The sequence below is a fragment of the Bos mutus genome, chromosome 13 (assembly GCF_027580195.1).
Source record: "Bos mutus isolate GX-2022 chromosome 13, NWIPB_WYAK_1.1, whole genome shotgun sequence".
Lineage (NCBI taxonomy): Eukaryota > Metazoa > Chordata > Mammalia > Artiodactyla > Bovidae > Bos > Bos mutus.
The window spans coordinates 180346-207395 of NC_091629.1; the positions used below are offsets into that span (position 1 = coordinate 180346).

At 49.3% G+C, this 27050-nt stretch overlaps 1 protein-coding gene across 2 annotated transcripts in view; it reads right to left on the reverse strand.

The window, feature by feature from the left end:
* Nucleotides 1-2237: 2237 nt before the first annotated feature.
* CAMK1D (calcium/calmodulin dependent protein kinase ID) overlaps nucleotides 2238-27050 on the reverse strand; it is a 396366-nt gene continuing 371553 nt past the window's right edge. Inside the window, exons 7-11 of one of the 2 annotated variants that reach the window (XM_070380877.1) lie at nucleotides 19061-19173; nucleotides 17291-17369; nucleotides 11256-11343; nucleotides 10198-10319; nucleotides 2238-7934 (exon numbers count right to left, since the gene is read on the reverse strand). In XM_070380877.1, the coding sequence (XP_070236978.1) occupies nucleotides 7910-7934; nucleotides 10198-10319; nucleotides 11256-11343; nucleotides 17291-17369; nucleotides 19061-19173 (427 nt within the window). In that variant the 3' untranslated portion in view covers nucleotides 2238-7909. The remainder of the gene's footprint in view (nucleotides 7935-10197; nucleotides 10320-11255; nucleotides 11344-17290; nucleotides 17370-19060; nucleotides 19174-27050) is intronic. The other variant, XM_070380876.1, reaches the window with a different exon arrangement.

The window sequence follows — 27050 nt, forward strand, 5'->3', positions numbered from 1 at the left end:
GAATGTCTGAAGGATAAAGGTGCTGGGCATTGCTGCTGGAACTCAGTGAATTCAAAGTTTGACCTTAAACATTTCAACTCTAAGGCTCTAATAAATATCAGCTTTCTATTAGGATCAGTTTTATACTTCTGTGCACTTGCTTTGGCTAAATTTTCAGTCACAGTTGGTGAGCCTTCTCTTTAATGAATCCTTACAGATAGTTTTCAAAACTGGTTAGGTTACTAAAGTTCTTTCGTTCCATAAAGCCTGCATTAATTATGTCACCTATGCACCCGCCAAATGAACCGTGTGTTATGATATAGCTCCTAACTAGGGTCTGTGTTGAGAGAAGCCTTATCAGCTAAGAAAGGACTAGACATCAGGTATCAGATGATGGATACTGTATTTATTTGGGGCTCACTTATTTCCACTAAGGTTCATGCTTTTTTCACTTGTATGGGTTAGTGTTTATTCTTTATTTCTACAACCACGTCCAATTCCCATTTTCCCCCTTGATACAACTTATTATTTGGATTGGAGGAATTGTCTGGTGGATCATATCCAATTCCCACAATATATCTGACAAGCTATGACCTGAAGGTGTACCAACCAGGAAAAACAAACAACAAACAATATTCACTCTTCTGATTGAAACAAAGCAGGACCCTATGGTCCTCACCCTCATGTCCTCTGCCTTCATTTTGCCTGTAGAAAAATGTTAGCCAAAGATCATTTAATCAGAGAAGTGAGAAAATGTAGAAATCAAGGAAAACAGTCAAACAAGACCAAGTAATGATAGTTCAGTCATTAAGCAAAGTCAAGGACCTTTAGTTCCTCCTCAAGGGCTGTAGATAATATTCTGAACTATATCCTGTGAGATGTCTTATAGATGCTACCAGGTGGAGAAGTTTACATGATGACCAGACTGTAGCCATGACTTAAGTTGCCACAATTCCAAGAACTGGCCCCAAGAAATGGAAACAAACTACCCTGGAGCTAAAGGTTAACTGTAAACGATCAAGGTGACACTGATCAGACCACCGATGACCACTTTCAAGATCAAGAGCTGACTGTGCTGTTTCTGCATGTAAGGCCCTCTGTCTATAAAAGCTCTTGCCCACTGACTGTAAATGGTAGTGGGGGAGTTGGCCTTTGGCGAGGTGTCTGCCCGCCCCCTCCCTGGTTGTTGGCATCCAGAATAAAGCAAACTTTCCTTTCCACCAACCTTGACTCTTTATTGGCTTTTGAGTGGTGAGCAGCCAGACCCCACTTTTGGTTACATGGTCAGAAAAGAATCTTCCTTTGGGCATTGAGAATTCCCAGGTTGTGCCCAGGAAATGGACAGGTGTGGGCATGTGTGGGCCAGCATGTGAGACTCAGAGAGGTTTTCCTGGAAATTAGTGTTGGCTTTTCCTGAAAACAACTCAAGAATATCTAGTTAGTGTGATCTGGGTTTCTGGGGGCTTCTGGGTCCACCTCCAGCCACCTTCTGCAGCAGTAAGGCAAAGGGGGAGCCTGAGAGCCCACCAGAAGCCTCAAAGCCAAGCTATGCCTGTCCTGCCCCCATCTTTGGCAGGATTCCTGCACAGGATTCCTGGGGTGGTGATATAAAGTATTTGTGTTGTGTCCAGTTGCTTCAGTCACATCCAACTCTTTGTGACTTCATGAACCATAGCCCACTGGGCTCCTCTGTCCATGGGATTCTCCAGGCAAGAATACTGGAGTGGGTTGTCATGCCCTCCTCCAGAAGATCTTTCCTACTGAGGGACTGAATCCGTGCCTCTTGTGTCTCCTGCATTTCAGGTGTATTCTTTACTGCTTGAGCCATCAGCTGCTAAGTCACTTCAGTTGTGTCCAACTTTGTGCGACCCCATAGATGGCAGCCCACCAGGCTCCCCCGTCCCTGGGATTTTCCAGGCAAGAGCACTGGAGTGGGTTGCCATTTCCTTCTCCAATGCATGAAAGTGAAAAGTGAAAGTGAAGTTGCTCGGTCGTGTCCAACTCTTAGCCCCCATGGACTGCAGCCTTCCAGGCTCCTCCGTCCATGGGATTTTCCAGGTGAGGGTACTGGAGTGGGATGCCATTGCCTTCTCCTGAGCCATCAGGGAAGCCCATAAAGTATTTAGGGGACGTTATGAATTACCAGGGGCTCAATTCACCTCCTTCCTTCAAATCCAAACTTTACAAAGAGGAGGAAAGAGAGAGCTGTTGAAACACTCCAGTCTGGCTTCTTACAGAGGAAACGAACGACACACATCTGAAGGTGATTAATTGTCTTTATTGGAGGAAAACAAGAAGTCATCAATCTCATCATCAGTATGATAGAAATCTTGATATGTGTACATGATTGTCAAGGCAGAGAGTCATTTGCTACACAGGCCCGTTAACAATTTTGCAGTGCCGCAAACCTATGCGGAGTAAACTTCTTGCAGAGTTTATTACATGCATGGAATAAATGCACAGTTTCCCTTCTTTTGGACAAGCATGTTTTTATGGAAAAATTGAACCAATTACAAGCCTAGTAATAATAGACACAGGGACATTCCTGGGTTCAATGTCATAAGCTTTTGGAAAACATGCTCACTGTTGGGAGAGCTGCAAGAAGGACTATGACATTATTGCAGTGACCAGAGCCAATTTAGAAATTGTTCCAAATTTTATTCTGGACAGAATGTATCTTTTGTATAAATATCTTTCAACCTGAATGTGGGGCTAAGATAAATGTTCTCTGGAACTTGCTGCCTGTCTTGCAAAACAAAGATGCTGCGGCAAGGCTGTAGCATTTTTGTCACTACCACCACGTTTTTGCTTTATAACATGTCAAGAGCCTGGCTGCCAGCGCTGCCCCAGCACCTCCTCCCTCAAGTGCAAGGTTACCACGAGGGCCCAGGAACCTCAGTCTGTCCAGATTCGGGTTTTTCTTTGAGAAGTAATTTATCCAGTGTTTGGGGCTTTTGAGTTCCTGGTGATATCTTATCTCTATGGCGAAAGCCTCAACACTCCTTTCGTTTTCTTTTTTCCTGTCCATAAGAAAATAAAATCACCTCGAAGTAATAGAAGTTGGTAAATCATCAGAAGACACAATCATCATATGAGAAGTTCCCTGGAGACCAAAAGGTTAAAAATGGATATGGCGAATGCAGAAGCGGCATTAGTACAAAGAGGGAAATGCAGTAGTCAGTCCCTTTGGTGTAGAGAGAGATACAGACACCAAGAAGCCATTCCACACTTTGTCCACGAAACCAGACCTGGCAGCCACATGCTGCAGGGTTGGCTGCCAAATGAACAGCCTTTGCGTTTGCAGAAGCAGAGGCCCCGGAGCCACAAGCGTGGCTGCTCCTGCTACAAGTGGCAGGGAAGGCGGGAGAGACTGATGCTCCTGCCCGTTGCATCTGGCCCAGAGCAGGAGGTGGGCCAGGTCGCGGCCAGCATGCAGGGCCGACTTCACAGTGGGGCTGGGCTCCTGTGCCTGTGCTGGGCTGCAGATCACACACTGGGTTCAATGCACTGGGACCACACTGAAGGTCAGGGCTGAAGGGGGCTTGGGCCTCCTGCCTTCCTCTTTCTCCTCCCTGCCTTCTGGACAATGTAGAAGTGTCAAGTAATCTCATTGGCAGGTTGGTTTTCTTGGCATCTCTGTGAATTAAGCTCCCCTTTTAGAAATCTGCCCAATTCACCCTTCCTATCTCAACTTTTTCAATTCTGAAAACCAACTGGAACACTCTGTGGCCAACTTGCAGCCCCAACCTAGGACCAGCCCCCTGTCCCTCACAAAGAGTGGTGGGTTACAAACTGGTATATACATTTTTTTTTTTTAAACAAACTGAACAGTGTTTGGTCTGGAATGTGTTTAAGGAAAAGGCCAACTCTGCAGAGTGTAAGTGGACAGAACGGGAAGCAGTATTGTTTCAGAAGAACATGCAAAGGTTTCGTGCATCAGTTGATTCAGAGGACCTTCATTCCATTTGCCAGGACTGATAGTGAGACCCTGGGAAAGAGCACATCTTATTTCTGCTTAGGGAAATGGGAGGAACTGCCCTCTACTGGGCCTTGCTGTCCGTTTTCACAACCAGAGGAAGCCCAGAAGGGAGCTTGTGGAGACCATAGAAAGTTGGGAAGTCAAAAGTGTTGTAGGCGAAACACAGAGGCCATAACCCTCCTTCTCCCACTCTCAAACCTGAAGCAATGGTTCCAGGGTGGCTTCTCCAAGGTGAAGAATCAACACAACCCAGGTCCTGGGTGGCTGAGGGGGCCATGGTGGCCAAAGCCTTAACATACGGAGTTATCTGCACTGGGACACAGTCTTTTCTCACAACACATCAAACCCCAGGGAATTCATCAAGCTGTCACTCCTGCAAAGAAAGGGTCAACCCCTTTCTTTGCAAGGAGGGGTCACTTGCATTCTGTCCCTTTGTCCCTAGTGTTTTTGGCCTTCATTCTAAAGGAGGGGGTCTTCCTCTTCCATTCATAATCTCTTCATAATCATAATCTGGACACCACGGGAGACCAATGAACAGGATGAGATTAGTGCTGTAAGTAGGCTGAGCCGGGGGCACAGGTGTCACATGCCTTTCACCAGCTCATGCTCCCTGAGTGCCAGAGACTTGTCTGGTCAGCTCTAAGTCCAACTGCCCAGTTCCCTGGACGCTACACTCAGAGCCAGCTGAAGAGCTGGGACTTGCTCAAAAGTCTGTCAGGGCCACACTTGGGTGCACGCTCTCTGTTTCAGAAAACACTAGTCTCCCCGATGGCCTCATGGATGAGATGAAGCTCAGGGAAGTGAAGGAGAGACAGGAAGGCAGCTAAGAGCAAGACCATTCGAAGACACTCTTTCAAATAAGAAAAATAACCCACTTGCTCTGAGGAGGTGAAGAGACCAAATTGGTGGGAGTGGGGGGTGTTGGAAGGAAGCCTGTGATGAAGTCCATGGTCCATCCTTAGCCTAGCCACAGGCACTGGCCTTGAGGGGATGGGTAAGCCGGGTGCCCCTATGAAAAGCTCAGCTTCTGTTGGTATAATCTGACATCAGCGAGGGTCCTAGGGCTCGGCCACTCCACTTGGCAGGTGTACCAAAAGGCATATTCCGAGTTCTCTTCCCGTGTTGTGATCAAGTGTAAATAACACGGTCGAAAGAGAACCTCTGTTTTTTAACTGCTAATCCTCTCTGAGCAGAGAAGCTTTTCCATGTGGGGCTTATTTTCTCCTCTTCCTAAAACAATGGGGAAAAAACCTGAGTCTGGTGGCATCCAGACAGCAGAGATTCACCTGATGTCAAGTTCAACAAAACTCTACTTTTAGGCTGAAACAGTCACTATCTTCTTGCAGTTTGGTACTGAGACCTGATGTGGCCAACCATGGCCAAGAGCTGACCCCAAATCACAAAGAGACACCTGCAACCTGCCCGTCTTTCAGCTCTTCTGCACTTTTCAGGTAGGACATATTTTCAAACTAATTGCATAGAACATGCATCCCATATTTCAGCTCCAGAAAATAATTCGCCACCCATAAATCTGGCTCCAGATGCTGCTTTCCAAGTGCAAGTGACTGTGTAGTGCACAGTTCAAGGAGCTGGTAACTATTTGGGCACACATTCTAAGTATCAGATTCAGGCAAATTATCACCCTTCCTCCATAACATCTAAGTACTTCTCCTCTTATACTGTAGAAACTTGGATCCTCCATTACACTTGTTAGTAAGCAACATTCTACTAACTTCCTGGGAGACATGCCTCAGTTTTCTGATTCTGTTTATAATATTCATGCTATTGTCCTCCAAATGAGGCAATACTTGCTTCTTAACTGAGTCTTCTGTCATTTTATAGACATTTCCAGGTTTGTTACAAATTTTGAAGAGTAACAGCTTGATTTTCACTTTGGATACACGTGTGGCAGATGTCAAGTGGGATTCCTGTCAAGGGGCTGAGTGTCTGTGATGTGGTGGACATGGGGTGGACCAGATGCCTGTCTTTCCAGCTGCTCTTACACACAGCTGCACTGCTGTCCTGAAGGAGGCAGAATGCAGCTGGTAAGCCTCATAACACTGTGTGTGTGTGTGTGTGTGTGTGTGCTGAGGGGGCCATCACTGAATATTTGGCCTACACCCAGGCAAAGGTGTAGAAGTGACAAAGACAGCCTGACCAACAGGATCCGCTGAGTCTGACTATCTGCAGGAGAAGAGCATGAGGAGAAGGGAAGTCATGGGACCATCAAGAAGACATGCAGGGACCCACTGCGGCTTGAGGCCGACTGTGCGGATGCAGACTCAGGGCATCGTGTGGGCACGAGGGCTGAGGGAGGGCTTTTGCATCTGGCACCACCTGCTCGCCTCTTCATGACAGCATCTTGGAACTCTCGTGGAGAAGCGCTTTGTCCTGGGTTTCACACTGTGCTCGCTCTATCCTGCACATCCGTCCACCACGTGGGTGAACAACGTGGCCCAGTTTTCCTGGGACACTGCTGGTTTGAAAGTCCTATATCCTGGGAAATCCTTCAGTCCTGGGAAACCTGGGACCACTGGTGACCCCACGATCTCAGATCTTTGGTTTGGGGATTCCCTTCGTCAGAGGGATGGCTTTGCATGCCAGCTGGGCCTGGCTGGGGTGGTCTCTGGTTGTCACTGCAGTGTCCCACTGGCTGGGCAGGTCACCTCTCCTCACCACCTCACATCAAAGGGGTCTTTTCCAAGGTCATTGCCCTCTCTTCCTCTCTCCGGATCCTCACCCTCTAAGAACAGCATAAACACTCGCAGAAACAACCGGTGTGAGCTGGAGGCTATTCGCAGTTGTAAGATTAGAAACGCATTTTTAAAAAACAGAGAGATCAATTTTAAAACTGCATAGCTGGGCTTTCACATGCCACCTTCCTCGTGAGAAAGGAGAGCTGTGTGAGAAATTTGCTCCAAATAAAATGGCATCGTGCTCTTTCTGTGCGGGAGGCTCTGAAATTTTTGCTGGGGGAGAGGGGTCATCTCCTTCATCACAAGTCTAGCCTTTCATCTTGGGGGAGTAGGCGTCTTCATTTCTGACCACGGACGGCCAGAGGCCCCAGGGTCTCCAGTTGGAGAGGGCTTCGCTGGAGGAGCTGCCAGGCAAGGTTTTCTGCAGGTGCCCTCCCACGGGCTCCCCAACTCCCAGGGAGAAAACAGGCCTGCAGAAGAGGTGAGTTATCTTCTCAGAGAACTGCCCCTCCAAGGAACAAAGGGAGACAAGGGGAAGGAATTGAAGTAAAGTGCACTCTTCACCTTGGAGACAGATTCTCGATCAATCCTCTATTAGAATTTTAAAAAATACTTTTAAATTCCCTTTGAAGGAAAAAAAAATCTCTTAAAGGTTAACATAAAATTCTACTACCGACAAGCAAAAGATACAGGTCATGGAAGTAAGAAGTATAGCTTGAAAGGACACATTTCTTAAAAGGAAAAAACAAACAAACCCTAATGCACAATATTTACCAATACTTAAATAATCCAGTTGAAACCTTTTTTTTTGTCATGAATGAAAAAATACAACATAGACGGTTACCTCTACTGAGAAGAGCAGGAAGGACAGGGCTTGGGGAGAGGAACTGAGAAAGTCCGTTCTGTTAGAGCTTTGCGAGATTCATATGTACAGCACCAGATCCTATTAAGTCAGCTCCCTTGAGTCAGTACAGTTTGTGAGAAATGAACACTTCAGAATTGCAGTATAAAATATGGCCATAAAAAAACTGCTGTCTTCCAGTCCTGTGCAGGGAGGCGCACCATGCAAGGTGGGATCGCTCTGGAGTGGCTGGTGGCGCTGGTGGCCCCCGGGGGCCCCCTTCCCTGGCCCGGCCCCCCGGGCCCCACCTCCGGGGCCAGTCACTTGCTTCCAGAGTGCACTGTCGTCACAGTGGTGGGCCTCGGTCTCCGATCTGCTCCCACTCCTGAGACCCCGGACGCAGAGGACACGAAACTACAGAGCGTGGAGGATGTCAGACCTGCAGGGGTCAGCGGACACAGAAGTTCAAAGCTTTAGAAGAACGTACTCACTCCCTCTTCCCACTGCAAGGGTTTGTTGGGGTGGGGGGAAAAAACTTTGAGGCCCTTGCTTCTAAACTTTTACCTACCCACAGGAAAACATCTGCAAGGATCCCAAGTCGTCTTAGGGACTCGTCTTCCCTCCTTGCTTCCACATAGCAATGATAACTGTGTTGTATTTGGATACATCATGGTTTAGCTACCATAACAGGATGGCTTCCATTTACTGAGCATTTACTACATACTAGGCATCAGGCTAGGTATTAAACACATGTGTGCGTGTGTGTGTGCATGCTAAGCTGCTTCAGTCATGCCCGACTCTTTGCGACCTATGGACTGTAGCCTGCCAGGCTCCTCTGTCCATGGGATTCTCTGGGCAAGAATACTGGAGTGGGTTTCCATGCCCTCCTCCAGGGGATCTTCCCCACCCAGGGACTGAACCCACATCTTTTATGTCTCCTGCATTGGCAGGTGGGTTCTTTGCCACAAGCACTGCCTGGGAAGCCCAGTGAATATATACTGTCCTCATAAGAACTGTTTATTTCTTACAACAGTGCTGGGAAAGCAGTGGTTTTAAGAGCAAATAAAGAATGACCCCAGCTTGGTGTGTGCTCTGGACTTTTGGCTAAGAAGCATCTGTGACCCAGGGTACACTGACTTAGTCCTGCATGAATCGGCAGCCCCCCAGTCTAGAACAATTCCTGACATGCTGCACCTCCCCAGGCAGATGCTGGCATCAGAAATGTCCTGTTGTGGAATGATCTTAGCTGTGACAGTGTACCACCCACCCTTGCCACCATGAACTCGTGAGCACAAACACACGGACGCCGTAAAGTAAATGACCATGATGGCTGTGCTGTCAGAGTCACTGTCTGAATCTTCAAATAAACAATAGGTTGTGGGGTTTCCTTTGACCAGAAGGTGGAAAGGATTTGCACTGAAATGTAAATTGGGCCCAAAGCAGTGTGCAATTGTGTCAGGAAATGCTCAGTGGAGGTATCCTGGGAGGACTTTAGGGCTGGACGTTCAGAAATGAGATTCAAGGATTATTTAAAGATGAAGGGAACTGTTTTTTGAGGCAAACAGGAAGAAAGTGTCATGCCCAGGGTGAGACCAAGCTGAAGGGTTTCAATGAAGGAAATTCTGCAGGGCAGATGAGAGGTTCCCTGGCGGCTCAGAGGGAAAGAATCCACCTGCCCATTCAGGACACACCTGAGTCGGGAAGATCCCTTGGAGAAGGAAATGGTAACCCATACCAGTATTCCTGCCTGGGAAATCCCATGGACAGAAGAACCTGGCAGAGTACAGTCTACGGGGTCACCAAAGAGTTGCACACGGCTTAGTGACTACACAACAACAAGCGGTGCAGATGAGCCCGTGGAAAAGCCCAGCGAGTAAGGTGAACGTGTAGAGTGGGGACTGGGAGAGAAAAATAAGGAGGCTGTGCATGTGTCCTCAGCGATGTATTGTTCCACACAAAGATGGAGGACAACGAAACGTTAGTAGGGGTTGGCCAAAAATCTGGTTCAGCTGTTCTGTAACATATTATGGAAAAACCTGAACCAACTTTTTGGCCAACCTAATATCTTTACTCTGATCGCAAAGCCAACACACTTCAAATAAATTAGCTCAAATGGTCATCCAATAATACGTTTTAAAAGTCAGTGAGACCCAGGCCGTCATGAGTCTCTGTCATCGGTCCCTAAGGGTGACGCCCAACGAGAAGCAAGTCAGATCATAAGGAGATGCATCAGAAGTGTCGGCTTCCGTTCACACATGGCGGGTGGGACTTGAGCCACTGATGTCTCATCTCGACATGGAAATACTAGGACTTAGGGTTACATAGATATTAAATAATTAAAATTTTAAACTATTTTGAAAAACAGTGTGCTAGAGTTGTTGGGAGTGTTAATGAATTGAGTATTAACAGTGCCTGACACACTTACTGTGAAAGTGTTAGTGGCTTAGTCGTGTCCACCCCATGGTCTGTCCATGGCATTCTCCAGGCAAGAATACTGGAGTGGGTAGCCATTCCTTTCCCCGGGGGATCTTCCCGACCCAGGGATCGAACCAGGGTCTCCTGCATTGCAGGCAGGTTTTTTTACCATCTGAATTACCAGGGAAGCCTGACACACAGTAGGTACTCAGCAAACCAGAGTCCCCTTTTCTCCCTACCAGATCTGCCTCAAACACCAGTTGGAAAGCTCTGTTTTTGCTACATACGCACAATCTTTTTGGCTGGCCAGACTGAGGCTGCTCGAAACACTTGCATTTGAACTGTCCAGGCTGCTGCCAAGATGTAGTTTTCTCATATGTCTCACGACGGCCGTGGCGTTAAACGCTTGCTGATATTTCAGAAAGAAGAAAAGCAGACAAAATATTTCAGCTAATTAGAAAAGCCTCAGGCTGTCTCCTATCATGTCTCTTGTTACCCTCAGCAGTTTAACTTCTGAAAACATTCTCATGAACCTCTAGAAAGGAAACTTATGTTGCCGCTTCTTCTAAAAGTACATTCATCCTTTGACCCTCTCTCCCCCCATCAAAATACATTTTGGAGATGACGAGAATATTTTTCTTCTGACATAATAATGTAAACTGCAGAATAAATGTAAACCAATTCTCTCCATAATTCAGAAGTGACTTCTAGAATAAAAAGCATATTGTAATAACGCAGTACCTTAACATCTTATTTTTAAGAGTTTTCATTTCTGATTATTGGTGTTTTTGTCCTAAATAACAGCATTTCCTGTGAATAAAGTAGTTCAATGGAATTATTATCTGCATAGTGTCTACTTGTTGGCTCTCATGGAAAAATAGCCAGCTCTTAATTACCCATGCTTATGAGGACACAGGCTAATAGTTTCAGTCCATCACATTTTTACTGGAATGTAGTGATAAGTTCAATTGAGATTTCCTGTTTCCCTTTTCCATTTTTATATCACTTTTTAATACGAGTCAATTCCTCAAAGTTCCAGCAAAGTGAAGAAAGACAACAGAGATTTCTTAGGAAACTGCAAATGAGGAAGTGCTGGCAATATTGCTGTTTCTGGGTCTCAGAAGGAAGACATTAAATCATAGACTTTATCCTTCTCACACCACGATGCTCTCTCTTCAAGTCTTAATCTTTACTACTTAAAATCAGCACCATTATTTGGGTGAGGTTCTGGGAATTTTCATCAGACCTCCTGGGTGAGAACAACCTTTAGAAAGAAGAAGCCCTCCACCCATAGGGCAGGTCTGAGTGGTCAAGTTCACTGGGGATAGAGGAAATAAGGACTTACTCTCCACTTGCTTTTGGCGAAGTTCTTCCGGATCTGGGCGCTGACCGACTCGTGGATGTTTTTGCTGAGGGCTGTGTCACCAGCGATCCTGAAACCAACGCAAAGATGCTTCTTCAGAAGGGTTTTGTAGGCGGTGGGGTGGCGGGCGGGTGTGGGCTCTGACACGGGGTCCCATGCTTTCTTGGCAAAGCTGTGTCCTGTCCCCTTTGCAGGTTTGCTAAGAGGGGGGCCTGTACCCCCACGGCTCTGGTTGGAATGTTCACAGTCCACGACCACCGCGCTCCGAGCCCCGACCCACCTCCTCTCTGCACCCCTCCAGGCTTGGGCAGCACCTCCATGGTAGACCGCTCGGCCTGGCTTCCCCTTCCCCCTTTGTCACCGCCATTCCTACAGCTTCAGAGTCCACATGGACCACACAACCTGAGCTCAGCTCCCCTCCCTTTCCCCCAGCTTTCTACCTGCTAGGCCTCACCGCTGAGATGGCAAGCAGGTCCGCCAGCTGGTCTGACCTCCCAGCTTCCTCCCACCGGCCCCGCTCCCTGGCATCACCAGAGCCTCTGGTCCACGGACCACTCACCATCCCAGGCCCAGCACTCCATTCTGACTCTATCCCAGCTAGGCTAAGTTCCGCCACGTTCCACTCTTGCTCCCGCCCTCAGGGCCCCTTATCTGCTCTGTACGCGGTGACAGGGACCCAGTCTCAGCTCAGCCCTGACTGGCACACCTTCTCCTGCATTTCCTTGAGAAGTCCTCAGAACTGCAAGGACCACGCCCCCCAGATCCCACTGGGTCCCTGACATCACTGGGCAATCTTGATGTTGTTCCTGCTTGACCTTGGCTTTCTATTCCAGGGAAGAAGGGCAGGCTTGGTCTTTGCCTCCTACCCTCGGAGTCCCGCTCATCCTGTCACTTCCTCCCTCTGCTCTGCCACACCTCTCCTCTCTTTCTTCCCCACTTCCCTCCTCCCCCCGACCCCCCAATCTGTTCTTGCGCCTCCCTCTTTTCTCTGGGCCTGCAGTCTCCTGTCTCACTGATGGCCTGGGGGTCTCTCCAGCCCATTCCTCTCCCTCAACACCAGCCTCACTCGACATTCGACCCCCACCCCCATTCTCTGGCAATCTCACAGGAAACTGTTCTGTTTAGTCTTTTCTGGGCTTGAATCCACCCATCTTCCTTTTCTCTTAGCACCAAACTATTCAATTCTAAGCTGACTAATGATGCTTCAGAAATAATTTCTTGGATTTTGGAAAAGTTAAGGGGCAGACAGATGCCGGGGACACTGACCATCCTTTCTGGCTGGAGGGTGACCTGTGGGTGAGGGAGGGGCCGGGTCTCAGACTCAGATAGCCCGGGACACAGGCCAGCCTGGACACAGACTGCTGTGTCCATTCACTTCAGGACATGAAAGGAAGAAACCGCCGCTGTATGAAACACATTCCCACCACCAGCTCCTCCCATTAGAACTGAAAACATGGCTGGTGCGCTCTGGAAAGGAAGTCTGTGTCAGGCTGGGTCTAAGTTAGAATACAGTCTCATATCCCAGCTCAGTGCAAGGCCCCCTCAGTAGACTCCTCTGGTTTTCCCAGCAGGGCTGAAAATACACATCTCAGATGACACTCAGAAATGAACCTAAGCCAGCAAGGTTTCCATATCCTTTTCCACTTTTTTTTTTTTTTAAGTGAAGTATAGTCCCCATGGACTGTGGCCTGCCAGGCTGCTTTGTCCATGGGATTCTCCAGGCAAGAATACTAGAGTGGATTCCCTTCTCCAGGGTATCTTCCCAACCCAGGGATCGAACCCGGGTCTCCTGCATTGCAGGTGGATTTTTTTTTTTTTTTACCATTTGAGCCACCAGGGAGGCCCTAGGTTTCCATTTCCAACAACTGTCAATAGCCCCCTTTCTCCAGACACATGTCAGTGAAGGGCAATATCTGAATGAACAAACCCGAGGAAGCAGACGTGTCATGAAGCCTCTTCTCCTGGAGGGCTCATGTGCTTCCTCCTGCGCCTCTTGTAACAGCTACATCCTCAGAAAAGAATACCAATTCTACGTGTCGGTGGCCAACTCTTTCTTGGAAACCTGGGGGCAGAAGTGGCCGGAAAGATGGAACTCCTTGGACTGAGCACTGCTGCAAGGCAGAGTCCTCTCCAAACCAAACAGGCTGGGCAGGGGTGTCAGGGAGACGCCCTTCCCTGTGGGTGAGCCCAGCTGAGAGGGACAGAAAACGCAAATCTTCAGTTGTTCTAGTAAAGTCCTGTGCTCACTTCCCAAAGTGCCCAGGCATGCTGCCACTGGCGAAGGACCCAGCAGGACAGACAGTGGCCCAGAGGCCCTTGTTAAACATCCGGCTTGGAGGTGAAGCCAGCCATCTCGGCTCATGACAGCTCATGACCACCTTCCTCAAACAAGCATCATTCCCAGCAGCCAGGAAGTTCCCCAGGATAACGTGGGATGCTCAGCGCTCCCAGCTTCAGCCTCGTTCACTGGCAAAACCAGAGGCACAGAACCTGAGAACTAGAAGGGACCTGGGATGTCACCTCAATTGTCCTAGGAACTGAACAACACCTCAGATACAGAAGAATTTCCTGATGATTCTGTACACACAGGTAAAGCTACAGGCACCTCTATTTCATCCGGGTCTCCGACTCTCTCTCGCTTCCCAGTGTCTGCCTCTAGACTAACAAGGGAGATGGCATTCACATCAATCATGCTGTGTCAGGTCTGCCTGGCTCTTTCTCACCACACACAGATCATCAAACTCCTCTCCTTGCCTTTTGGTGCTTTGATATCTTGTATACAGCCTATTCTGGGCTTCCCAGGTGGTTCAATGATAAAGAATCCACCTGCCAGTGCAGGACACACAGGTTCAATCCCTGGGTTGGGAAGATCCCCTGGAGAAGGAAATGCAACCCGCTCCAGGATTCTTGGGATTTCCCTGGTGGCTCAGATGGTAAAGCTCAGATTGTCTGCCTACAATGCGAGAGACCTGGGTTCAGTCCCTGGGTTGGAAAGATCTGGAGAAGGAAATGGCAACCCACTGCAGTATTCTTGCCTGGAAAATCCCATGGACAGAGGAGTCTGGCAGGCTACACTCTCTATGGGGTCGCAAAGAGTCGGACGCAACTTCACTTTCACTTTCCAGCATTCTTGCCTGAGAAATCCCATGGACAGAGGAGCCTGGCAGGCTATAGTCCACGGGGTATCAAAGGAGTCAGACATGACCAACCAACCAAAAAATAACAACAGTCTGTTCTATTAGTACCTACATAGCTCTGATTGTGCGTTCTTGTAACCACTTGCTCAAGACAGGCTTGGTGATGCCTAGTGTGTCTCCCAGACCCCTGGGATCCTTCCCAGTTCCTGCAGTTGCCACAGCTCAGCTGCCTGAAGCCCCGGGGAAGGGAGGGGTCTCCATGAACACTGAGGACAGCGCTTCAGATGCCCCCTGGCTGGGCCAACACAACAATGTCCCCCCAGGAGGGAAAACTGCTGTTGCCCTGGGGACTGGCTGAGTGTCACCTGGGATCACCTGAGGTCACCTGCTGACCCTCAGGATCATCACTGTAGTTTGCTTGTCACTGAAACTGGAGGCAGAGGCTCAGAACAATCCAAATGAAGTAAACAAACCTCATCAAGGTGCTTCCCTGTCACTGGGACTGGATTCCCATCCTGCCGTTGTCTGCTCTTTAGCCATCAGCCAGCACTCGGTTGGCTCCCAACTATCCATCACTTAGAGGAAGGCGAGGCCTCCCGTGCGGGGCTGGGGAACATATGCTGAGATGGGCTGACTGCCCTCTGCAAGGACAGCTTGGAAAGGAACCCTGTCCTGCCTGGAGGGGTCTATTTTGAGGCTAAGGGGAGGCCCTGCCCTAGCCAAGCCAACAGGCCTTGGCTCAGTGGGAAGAGCAAGTGCAGAGTGAGAGATGATGCTCTCTGGGTGTCATCTGTGTACTGGGACCACGGTCTCCAGAACAGGGATGCTGGTAAAGCCACATCTCACATCCTGCAAGCTCTCAGCTGAATCCGTGTTTTCAAGTTGCCTGGGCAGTGTTATATATGAGAAACAGGTATATTGTAAATGCAGGTGTTTCTGGAATGCTTGAGTCAAACCATCTGTCTTTACCATTTTCTGACACTTGACTTTCTGGGAATTCTGAAATGCACAGTAAGAATTATAAAACATGGGGGAAAAAACCCTATCTCTGAAGTAAGGAGGCATTTATTTGTGCAGCTCACATGCCAATACATCTCAATGTGACCCAGGCTGATGACCCTGAAGTCATCTCAGACTTGACATCTTTCCTGAGCTCCAGACTCATTCTGCAAAGCACCCACCAGAACAGATCTGCATCAAGATGACACAGCACCCTCATTCTCTTTTACTCCAGCCCGCCTGTTCCCACAGCACAGCATCCTCCCAGCCCCTTGAACTGGACAATCTGGAATAACCTCACCGCTTCACGGGTCAGCGCGGGACCCGTAGCTTCCCCACCCCTGGCCTGTCTCCGCCCCCTCCCTGCATTCCTGGGACACTGGGCAGACCACCTCCACCCTCCTGGGGCCAGCCCTCTCCACGTGACTGCTCAGCCCCTCCTGGCACCTCCCATTCCTAGTCCCCAATCCTGCTGCCAGGCTGAGGTTTTGAAAATGCAAATTTGATCACTCAGCTTAAAACCTGTCTGGGGTCCCCACTGCCCAAAAGCAGAAGAATTCCAATAGATTGGAGATTATTAGGTACTCTTCTTCACATGAATTATCTCATTTGCTCCCTTGAAAATCCCTCTAGGATATATACCACTGTTATTTCCCATCTCAGAGCCATAGGCGAGGCCCAAAGTTTAAAGAGCTGGCTCACACAGCACAGCCCGAGTCCAGGACTGGGGTCCACCGGGCCCAGCTGAAGCTCACGCCAGAACCTGCTGGGTCTCTCCTTTACAGTCTCATCTTTCAGTGCTCCCCGTCCACTCTCACTAAACACTGCAGCTTCATGGATGGGTGTACCGTGTAAGCCCCCAGGCCTGGCCCAGGAGGCTCATGCAGCCTGGAATCCCTGCCCCACCCTAGGTGGCCTGATGACAGGCTTTTCAGAGCACAAGGCGGGCATCTCTGTGAACTCCTGCTGGATTCTCAGCCCTGCCTTGCCCCTCTGCCAACATCAACAGTCCGCATATTGTACCGGCTGTTTTACTACTCCTGGCCTTTGTCTAAAAAAGGAGGCTCATGATGCTTTAATAAGAGAGCTTAATGACGCATTTGCTATGTGCCAGATGGGCTAAACCCTCTATGTGTGCACGTGATCTCAGACACTGCTTCTTACATTGACCCCCAAAACTAGGTACCGTCATCCTCACTTGAAAGATGAGAAAATTAAGGCTCAGAGAAGTATAAACCCAAAGTCACCAGGTTCAACCCTAGTAAGTGGCACAGAAGGTGGCTTCAGGCTTCCCTCGTGGCTCAGAGGTTAAAGTGTCTGCCTCCAATGCGGGAGACCCGGGTTCGACCCCTGGGTTGGGAAGGTCCCCTGGAGAAGGAAACGTAAACTACTCCAGTACTCTTGCCTGGAGAATCCCATGGACGGAGAAGCCTGGTAGGCTACAGTCCACGGGGTCGCAGAGAGTCGGACACGACTGAGCGACTTCACCTTCAGGGCACCACAGGAAATGTAGTCCAGGATGTCATAAACTATCAATTCATCCCACTGGAGACGACGAAACACTAACTTGAAAAGCATCTTAAAAGAAAAAGAACATATAACCTCAATCTACTTACTGGCTGAGTAATAAGCTCAAGGAATAACACTCCGCTCTTAAAGCCTCCTTGGGGGATTACCTTCAATAAAAATGAGCCTAAAATATTTCACATAAAGTGAAAAAGCTACAGCTATTTCTTGTGCATTAGTGCCTTCAGAGACCGTGTCCTCCAAGGTTGGGTGGGGAAAGGAAGAAAGCGCAGGCCCCACGGGACGCCAAGCCTCGCCGTGGTTTTCACAGTGGAGACCCAGCCGACTGGCCCCTCGAGTGGGTGACGTTCTTACCATGGGTGCCGAGCTGCCTGCTCGCATGTGTATCTTTTATTCGGATCTTTCTCCATCAGGTTCCGAATGAAGTCTTTTGCTGTTCAAAAAGAAGGTGCATGGAGAGGAATCAGTGTGTGGCCTGAGATGTGACAATAAGATAGCAGTGGGTCTTTGGGAGTATCAAGGGTACCACGACAAATATGAGACCAGCCTTCCACAGCCACTAGGGAGCTGGGACAAAAGGCAGGCAGCACCAGCGTTCGGGGAAAAGAGAAGCTGAGATCTGAGGTTCTGAGTGGTGACGCAGTGAACCAGGAGGCAGCTGAGCCTGGCCTGGGACCCGCCTCCTGGCTCGGAGTCCCTTCCTGCCGGCAGGCAGCGAGTGGTACCTGTGATCCAGGGAAGAGATGAACAATCCTTGTCACCAGGTGCCCCTCACTCAGCTCACCGCTGCCTCAGGGAGCTGTTTCACTGATGTCTTCTCCATGTTAAGACATCACGGATTCAACGAAATCGCCCAAGCACCCACTAGGCTCCCCAGGGCTTGGGTCAGCCCTGGGGTTGCGGACACACAGCCCACCTGCAGCCCCCCTGCAGCCCCCTGCAGCCTGCAGAAGCGCCCCCTGCAGCCCCCGAGGGTGACGACAAACAGCGAGCAGGAAATGCTGAGGCAGGAGGTGTGCCCTGGTGGAGGAGGAACTGCTTGGAGGCCCAGGGGTGGGTGTGGCCTGGGCAGGACGCTGAGTGCGTGGGGGTGGGGGAGGGGCTGGGTCCCAGAACTGGGGGACATGTGCCGGGGGGAAATCTGTCACCTCGGGGGCCCAGCAGCTCCCTGCCCGCAGGACTGGACTTCTGGGGGACAGCTGTGCCCTTCCCAGCTCAGAAGTAAACTAGTCCCCATGCGGCCCTTTCCTGAAAGCCTTGGAGGACCACAGTCCCATCCCAGGTTTTAGAAGACTGAGGAAGAAAGCAAGGCATTTCCAGTTAGGAGGAAACAGTGCAAGTGTGTGATATTTGGATAGGTGGTTCATTATTTCATTTGATCCTTATACCACCTGCCAGAGTGAGGGAGTAGTGTCACCATCCTCCTCTGTTAGGGAGGAAGGTGAAGTTAGAGACGTTTGATCTGCTCCTGCGGGCCTTGGGTTTGATTGTTCTCCCTGAGGGGGAAATGGTGAACTTCCCTGGCAATGTTTCCTGTGGCATAGTAGCTCAGGTGCGGGCTCTGGCTTGAAGGTATGGGTTCAAACCCCAGCTCTGTCACTTACTACCTGCGTGGCTTCAGTCAGGTTATTTCACCTTCTGGGGTCTCAGTCTCCTTATCTGTCAAATGGGGCTAAAAGGACTCCCCACCTGACAGGTTGTCCTGTCCCAAGGACTGGGTGAGCTAGCACACATCTGGAGCTCACGGTTCTTAGCACACAGTAAGCGCTCAATAAACACGAGCTAACACTGTCTCCTGGAGTTTATGAGTCTGAGTAAACTTTGGAAGGTGGTGAAGGACAGGGAAGCCTGGCATGCTGTGGTCCATGGGGTCGCAAAGAGTCGGACACGACTGAGCAAGTAAACCAACAGCAAACACGGTCTCACTCCAGAGCACCCAGAGCAGCGTGTGGCCGAGCAGGGCAGGAGTGAGTCCCCGGCCCAGCCCGGCTTGGGCACATGGCCCAAGCCTCTCCTCGCTTACAACTCAATTCAAAATGTTAGCTCAGGACCATTCTGAGCCTCCAGGGCCTGTCGGAGATGGAGGTGGTCTGGGTGTAGGGGTCCCCGAGCCATGAGACCTACCCGAGTCGGAGATGTCATCCCAGTAGGGGGAGTCGAACTCATATTCCGCCTTGAGGATCTGCTCAAAGAGCTTGGAGTCGTTTTCGTCATAGAAAGGAGGGTAGCCGCAGAGCCTGGAAGACAAGAAGGCGTAAGGATCTGAACCGGCTGTGGAACCAGCTCCACGTGGTGGCTCGACGTCCGGCTGGAGGAAGAGCTGTCTTCGCTCAAGTGGAGAAACCTGCCCTGAGTGTGCTGCACACACAATCTCAGCCAAGAATCCAAACCTCCCATGGGTTCACGTGGCACAGAAGTTCACAGGCAGCAAAAAGAGTTAACCCAGGTGGTGACAGAGGGTGAACATGTACACTGAATTCATCTTAAATGTTTCTGATCTTACTCCCCGTGATATCATCCCCAGTAGAAGACAGGTTAAGGAAACAAACAGAAGATATGTTCAGTGTACTCTATAGAGAGCTTCCCTGGTGACTCAGCAATAAAGAATCTGCCTTCACTGCAGGAGATGCAGGTTAGATTCCTGGGTTGGAAACGTCCCTTAGAGGAGGGTATGGCAACCTTCCTCTAAGGGATTCCAGTATTCTTGCCTGGAAATCTCATGGACAGAAGAGCCTGGTGGGCTACGGTCCATGGGACTGCAAAAGAGCCGGACATGACTTAGGGACTAAAATGAAAACAAATACATTTTAGAACCCTTCCAGGTTCACTTTATTTAATCAGAGCAAAATAGGGAAATTTTTACAAACCTGAGTAACCAAGTTGCCATAAGCGGCCCCAAAACGCACAGTTTCACCCTACCACATCCAACCTGGGTATTTGAAAGGTTACAGTTTCTCCCATTAACATGTAATAAGCAGAAGCTGACATAAGTTATAATACCATAACCTTTTCCCCAATAAACCCTTAAAATTGAATTTTCAAAGATAATCTAGGTCCAGTGGTTAGGACTTGGAGCTTTCACTATAGTGGGCCTGGGTTCCATTCCTGATCGGGGAACTGAGATTCCACAAGCTGTGAGGGGCAGGCAGTCCAAAAAAAAAATTATTTAGGATGTTGGTAGAGAAAACTTCTAGTTCTAGAGATACTGACAGTCACAATAGGGAATTTTTATTAAATACCCATAAAGCAACTCGTGCCATGAAACTGTGGGTTCTCCCGCCCAGGTCTGCTACCAGCTCTGACGTGACCTTCACCACTAATAGGCCAGTGATACATTTTTCTGGACCAAGATGTCCTCATCTAAACACAAAGAGGCCAGACTGGAAAATTCCTAACATTTTTTGGCTTTAAGATGCTGCGGCTCTGTGCTGCCTTCTCCCAATTTGTTTGGCTGGCTGTGCGTGCGTGCATTCTAAGTTGCTTCAGTCATGTTAGACTCTTTGCGGTCACATTAGACTCTTTGTGACCCCATGGAATATAGCCCACCAGGCTCCCCTGTCCATGGGATTTTCCAGACAAGAATACTGGAGTCGGTTGCCACTGGCCTCCTCCAGGAGATCTTCCTGACCCAGGTATTGAACCCTTGTCTCCAGCATCTCCTGCATTGGCAGGTGGGTTCTTTACTGCTAGAGCCACCTGTGAAGCCCTTGACTGGCTGGGAGACCAAGGGAAAGATCTGGTCCATGCTTGAGGCCTGGGTGGGGGAGGGAGGGACGGGGAAGACAGGGGCAGGCCCTGGTTGGGACTGGACATCAGAAAGGGATGAGATTTACACTGTGACTGTGATGGACAGAGCAGAGGGCAAGGCTGGATTCCAGAAGGCTGGGCAGAAAGCTGGATGGCACAGAACTTGGTTCTGGGCCTGAGACAACCCCCAGGGTGGCAGCAGCCACCGTGAGAGAGTCCTGCCCCTAGACGAGCCCGGAACCTTCCCACACAGCCCAGTGTTGTTCAAAGCACAGCTACAGCCCAGAGACCAGTTTAATGAGAACAAGGGAACAGGCATCAACAGGCTCCAGGCCTTTGAGGGACTGAGGCTGTCGGCAAGTAAGAAATTTAATAAAGGGCCAAAGCACAGCTTTCAGTACATTTTTTCAGCCGCTCCTGCACTCTGCACAGCCTCGCTGCCTCTGCTGTATAGGGGAAGGGCTGACGACACTTTTAAATGCTGTGAGACATTCTGTGGGCCGATAAGATTCAAAACCGTCTCTCCCTACAGGGTTGGTTTAGGGGCTAAGAGCCTGGAAAATTTCATTTTTAAAGATTTGCTGCTTTTGGCGAAATGAGTGAGAGCCAGTGCTTCTGAAACCACGAAGCCCATATTTCACTTCCCAGGAAAGCCTGGGGCTGAGAGACAGACGCAGAAATGTTTCCCATAATGAGGATTTAGGGTAAATGAAATGTGCATATTAGGAAAAGCAGACAGAGCGAAATGTTAGTTCATCTTGGAAAACAGCGAAATTGTAGATACGTGAGGCTTCTGTTTGTTAACAACAGAGTGTGTTTTATTTTACAGTTCGGCTTTCAAGGGAAAAAAATCTTTAAGAAAATTTCAAGGAAGATTTATTCTTCATGTGCCAATCTTCTTAAAGTAATTTGATTTCTTCTGGTTTTAGCTCTCTTGGGGAGGGGAAACACAAAATACTTTTTGTGTTTTGGTACTGAGGATGGAGGGCTTCTCTGATAGCTCAGTTGGTAAAGAATCCACCTGAAATGCAGGAGACCCCAGTTTGATTCCTGGGTCGAAGATCCGATGCAGAAGGGATAGGCTACCTACTCCAGTATTCTTGGGCTTCTCTGGTGGCTCAGCTGGTAAAGAATCCGCCTGCAATGTGGGAGACCTGGGTTCGACTCCTGGGTTGGCAAGATCCCCTGGAGAAGGGAAAGGTTACCCACTCCAGTATTCCAGTCTAGAGAATTCCATGGACTAAAATAGTCCATGGGGTCGCAAAGAGTCGGACACAACTGAGTGACTTTCACTTTCACTGAGAATGGAAAGAAAGGAAACGGATGGAGCTTGAGGACTAAATTAAAATTAAGAAAGAAGGTTTTAAAACAGGGATGGAAACAGAATGGAAGGGCAAGGAGAGGTTGTAAAATCTTCCTCAGACCTAGAAATTTCACAGGGCTCCCAGGTGAGGCTATTTCATGAGTGGTTTGTGTGGCAGGTTTAATTAGCAGAAATGACAACTGTGAGATGTTTCTATCTCCATATACAGGATGCTGACTTCCACAGTCCTGGGCCTGCCCATTTGCAGGCTTCGTTTTCATCTCTGTGTTCACATTTTACATATCAAACCAGCTAAATAACCTACAAATTGACAGGTTCTCAAAGACGATAAAGCTATTCCCAATTGTTCTAGAACAAGAAGCCCGTGGTTCAGGATAACGTCTGAACTTGCCCACGACAGACGGTCCCCCCAGTGCCAGCAACCCGGCTCCACCAGCTCCTCACTCACGTCCATTCCAGCCTTGGAGGGCCATCCAGGGGAGCATGCTTACCCCTCCCGTCTTCCCTCTACTACTCCGTCTGTCGTCTCATCTCCTCTGGCACACTTAAACAGACGTACATTGGGTTCTAGTGTAGCCTCAGCTGAACACTTATTCAGGGTCAAAAGTCCCACCATGCGCTTTGCTCTATTCTCTCACTTAAACCTCACTCCCCCAGGAGGGGAGCATCTCTGACAGCCTGCCTGGACCTGCAGAGCCACCCTCCACTCCGCTCCGTCCCCGGGAGGCTGGCCTGTATGGAGGGTTGCTGAGGGCTGAATTCTCTGACATCTGCTGGGGGGTCAGCCAGCGGGGACCCCAGGGGAGATGGGGGAGGAGGGCAGGGCGATGCCCTGGCCCCTTCCACTGAGACTCAGGCTGGTTACAGCGCTGAGCCCAGGGCAGTGCTGCTCCCAGGGAGGGGCTCTGCCACACTCTCCCTTGGGCGGGGTAACTGCTTCCTCCTCCCTGATCACTGAGGGTCAGGGCAATTATGGCTCAGCTGCCGTCAGTCTCAAGGTCACGGTGCTATTCCTTGCGGTCCCTTCACACCAGAGCCCTGTATACAGTCCCTTGTATAATTCTCATTTTAAAGGCAGAGAAGCTAACTTGCAGCGAAGTCGGGACACGAGCCCTGTCTGTCTGATTCCGGGTCTGTTCTTAACTGTCTTGCTTGTTCACTAAAGGGAAGGAGGCTTGAGAACTGAACCTTAGGTTTCAGTTTTGACTTTGAATTCTCTCTGCAGGCCCTTTCCTTTGCCCACTGGCCCCTTCAACTGCAAACAGAGCCCAGCCACTGGACCCGACCTCCCCATTTCCCAGATACTGGGTCTAGCTGCTAAGATGCTTAGGGTTGGTTTGCAGTCCACAGAGTACTTTTTATTTCTGGACCGAAATGAAGGTCTGCACTCTACCTGGGCTACCCTCCCCTGGCCCTTTCCAACTGGCACATCCCAGCTAGGGTGTTACTAGGAAGACCCAGCCCTCTGCTGCCAGGCAGTGTGGGTGCCCTGCTCTGTGACCCTTCCTTACGGCACACTGTCCTGATCTCCACACCCTCCTCAAGGCAGGACCATGTCTCGTGTTTTTCTTTCTTCTTGGATTTCTAGTGCTCAGCTCAGGGTCTACCTATGGCAATTCCTGGGTCAATGTCTGGATGAACAAACATGCTCTTGGAGAGGGGGTTTCACCGCTGGCTGCTGAGCCCTCTGGCTGGGCTCTGAAAGAGAGACAAGGATGAAGGAAGGATGCAGGAGCACCCACTGCAGCACAGCCCAGGACACCATTGGAGTCCTCACTCATCCCGACTCCTCCCTCCTGCACACCACCCTCCTGGAAGGTGGGAAATCAGCAAAGCTCGGTGCCACTGACTGACGTTCCAGAAGAACCCAGTGAGCAAGGCCAGGTGCTGGGAGCAACCTGGCCTCTGTTTGTAGAGAGAATGCATTGGGTTACCTAAAACGCCACTACCGTTTTGTGGACAAGTCTCATGGAGGAAGTTTTCCATGAAGAAGGCTGTTAACATAAATGAAAGTGAAAATCACCCACAGCCAACCATGGCTGGTCCAGCAAGGCACAGTTATTCTTGGAAAATGAAATGGTGTGATAGGGTTAGAGCTTCCACTGAGCGGTCCCGAGACTTGACTGCAATAATTGTGCTAATTAAGGGATGTTCCACCTCCTCCTTTGCCCTTGGACAATATCAGTGTCCTTACAAAAATGGATGCCTGCTGAAAAGAATTCCAGATAACAATCAGTTGTTACCTCTTTCTGCTTTTATGTAACTTTACTGTCATAATTCACTGCAGCCTTCTAACTTCTTGCATATTTCTTAGACCTGATTTAAGGTTCTGCTTTTCCTTATTGACTTTTGGTTTGAGAGACAGACACAGAGAAGACAGGAAGGAGCTGGTATCAGAAGCAGTGACAGGCAATGAGTTATTACATTTATACCTGTTAGGATGGTCATTATTAACAACAAAAAAATAATGAAAGTTAACAAGTGTTAGGATGTGGAGAAAATGGAACCCTTGTGCACTGTTGGTGAGAATGCAAAATGGTGCAGCCACTATGGAAAATGATACGGATGTTTTCCAAATATTAAAAATGGAACCACCACGTGATCCAGGAATCCTTCTTCAGGATATATTCCTAAAGGAGATGACATCAGTGCCATGAAGAGATACATGTGCTCCTGTGTTCACTGTAGCATGGCCAAGATGTGAAAAAATTCAATGTCCACTGATGGATAAATGGATAAAGGTGGCTCAGTGGTAAAGAATCCACCTGCCAAGTGGGAGACATGGATTTGATCCCTGGGTCAGGAAGATCCCCTGGAGAAGGAAATGGCAACCCATTCCAGTACTCTTGCCTGGAAAATTCCAAGGACAGAGGCGCCTGACAGGCTATAGTTCATGGGGTCGAAAAAGAATCAGATAGGAATTAGTGACTTAGCACAGAGAACAGAGGAGCCATGTGGGCAACTGACTTTGCAGCTGTGTGGAGGGTGGGTTTGAGGCAGGAAGACAAGTTAGCTGCTGTGAGCAGACAAGGGAAGGACCGGAGGCACAGGCAGTGGTAGTGGTTGGGGGAATGGATTCCAAAAGGAGTCCAGAGGGAAAAACAGGAAGATGAGGTGATTAGCTATGGAGAAAGGGAAGGCCAGGATGCCTCCCAGGTCTCCAGCATGGACCACGGGGGCTGCATCAACCATGGTGGAGAACACGGAGGGGAAGGGACCAGGGACAACCCCAACGCGTCACCACAGCACCTGGCAAGTCCAACCTGTCTCTTCAATAGACACAGCCCTCCTCGGGGAAGCAGCTCTGGGCAGCTGTGTCCTTACAGTTAGGAGATCAACACCTAATGTCCTACCCCAGCCTGCCTTCTAGAAAGACAGGAGGTGGCCCATCAGTGGGAGACAGGGATAAAGAAAAGTGAACCCGAGTCTTTGCTGAACCAAACCCCAATAAGGTCACATCCGGTAGCCCTGGTTCAGCGCTTGGCTCCCCTGCACTGCAGCAGGGGGTACAGAGGATAGAAAAGCTGCCGTCCAGACCCTGGAGCTCAGGGCTGGGCAGAAGTTCCGGCCTGCCTCTCTTACCCAGTGTAGCTGGGAAAGCAAGCAACACATACAAGCAAACCTTCTGAGCATCTGAAATGTGCCTCCTGGGCTTCCCTGGTAGCTCAGCTGGTAAAGAATCCACCTGCAATGAGGGAGACCTGGGTTGATCCCTGGGTTGGGAAGATCCCCTGGAGGAGGGCATGGCAACCCTCTCCGATATTCTTGCCTGGAGAACCCCCACGCACAGAGGAGCCTGGCGGGCTACAGGCCATGGGGTTGCAGAGTCGGACATGGCTGAGTGACTAACACACACACAGCACAAGTGCCCAAACACACTGCAAATATTCTACATAAAAAGCCCCAGAGTGCAGCAGTCCACACTGACGACTGAGGCATCATCTGGAAACAGCAACCCAGAACGCGCCCTTTAGTCTAACTGGAGGAAGAGCATGAAGATGAAGAGGTGGGTGACTTTGCAAGTCCTTTCCTCTGAGGGCTGACTTTGCTTTCAGAGGCATTTCGTGGTGTGGCTTCCTCAGCCTGGGATTCAGAGAGATAAAAGACACAGATTCAAATTCTGGCTCCAACAAGGCCTGGTAGAGTGACTTTGGGGAAATTATGTATTGTCTCCCAGTCTCAAGTTCTTTTGTAAAATGACAAAAATAGGACCCACATTATAAGAGATATTATAACATATATCACATACATTGTATAATAATCTATATTACATATAACACACAGATAGATGAACGGATGGATACAGGTAAAAGATATAACATAGGAAAGTGCCCATCACATTGCAGTCATTAAATGCCAGCCCCCCACTCTTATCTCCCCTTGTTTGTCTCTTTTCTATTCTACCAGCTCCATCTAACTTTTCAGCTTCCCTCTGCTGAAATATTGTGCAGTGAGACCCTGCTCACCATCAGGAAGACCCAAGGGAGTGGGAGAGAGGAACAGATGAGTCTGAAGGGACTCAGTCCAGTGTCCTACCCTTTTAACGTGGAAACAGAACAATATAACTAAAAATTTTGTACCAAGTCTCAGAATCATTCATGACTGACTGTACATCCTGACCTCAGCTTCTACACTGCTCTGGAAGGGAAGGAGAGAGAAACCACCTCTAGTCATGATAGTATGTGATAGATGTGCAGACAGGATGTTCTGGAGACCTGCTTTTCAACCTTGATCTTTGAGGATGGGTATTTCCAAGCCTTTTATCAAGAAGTCCTCAATTCTAGGAAATTGCTCAAGCTTCCCTGAGAACACTTACTCAAAGGCATATTAGTGAAGAAAGTATTTTTATGCAATTGATGCTTTCAAACTGTGGTGCTCGAGCAGATTCTTGAGAGTTCCTTGGACAGCAAGGAGATCAAACCAGTCAATCCTATAGGAAATCAATCTTGAATATTCACTGGAAGGACAGATGCTGAAGCTCCAATACTTAGGCCACCTGATTCGAACAGTCAACTCTTTAGAAAAGACCCTGATGCTGGTAAA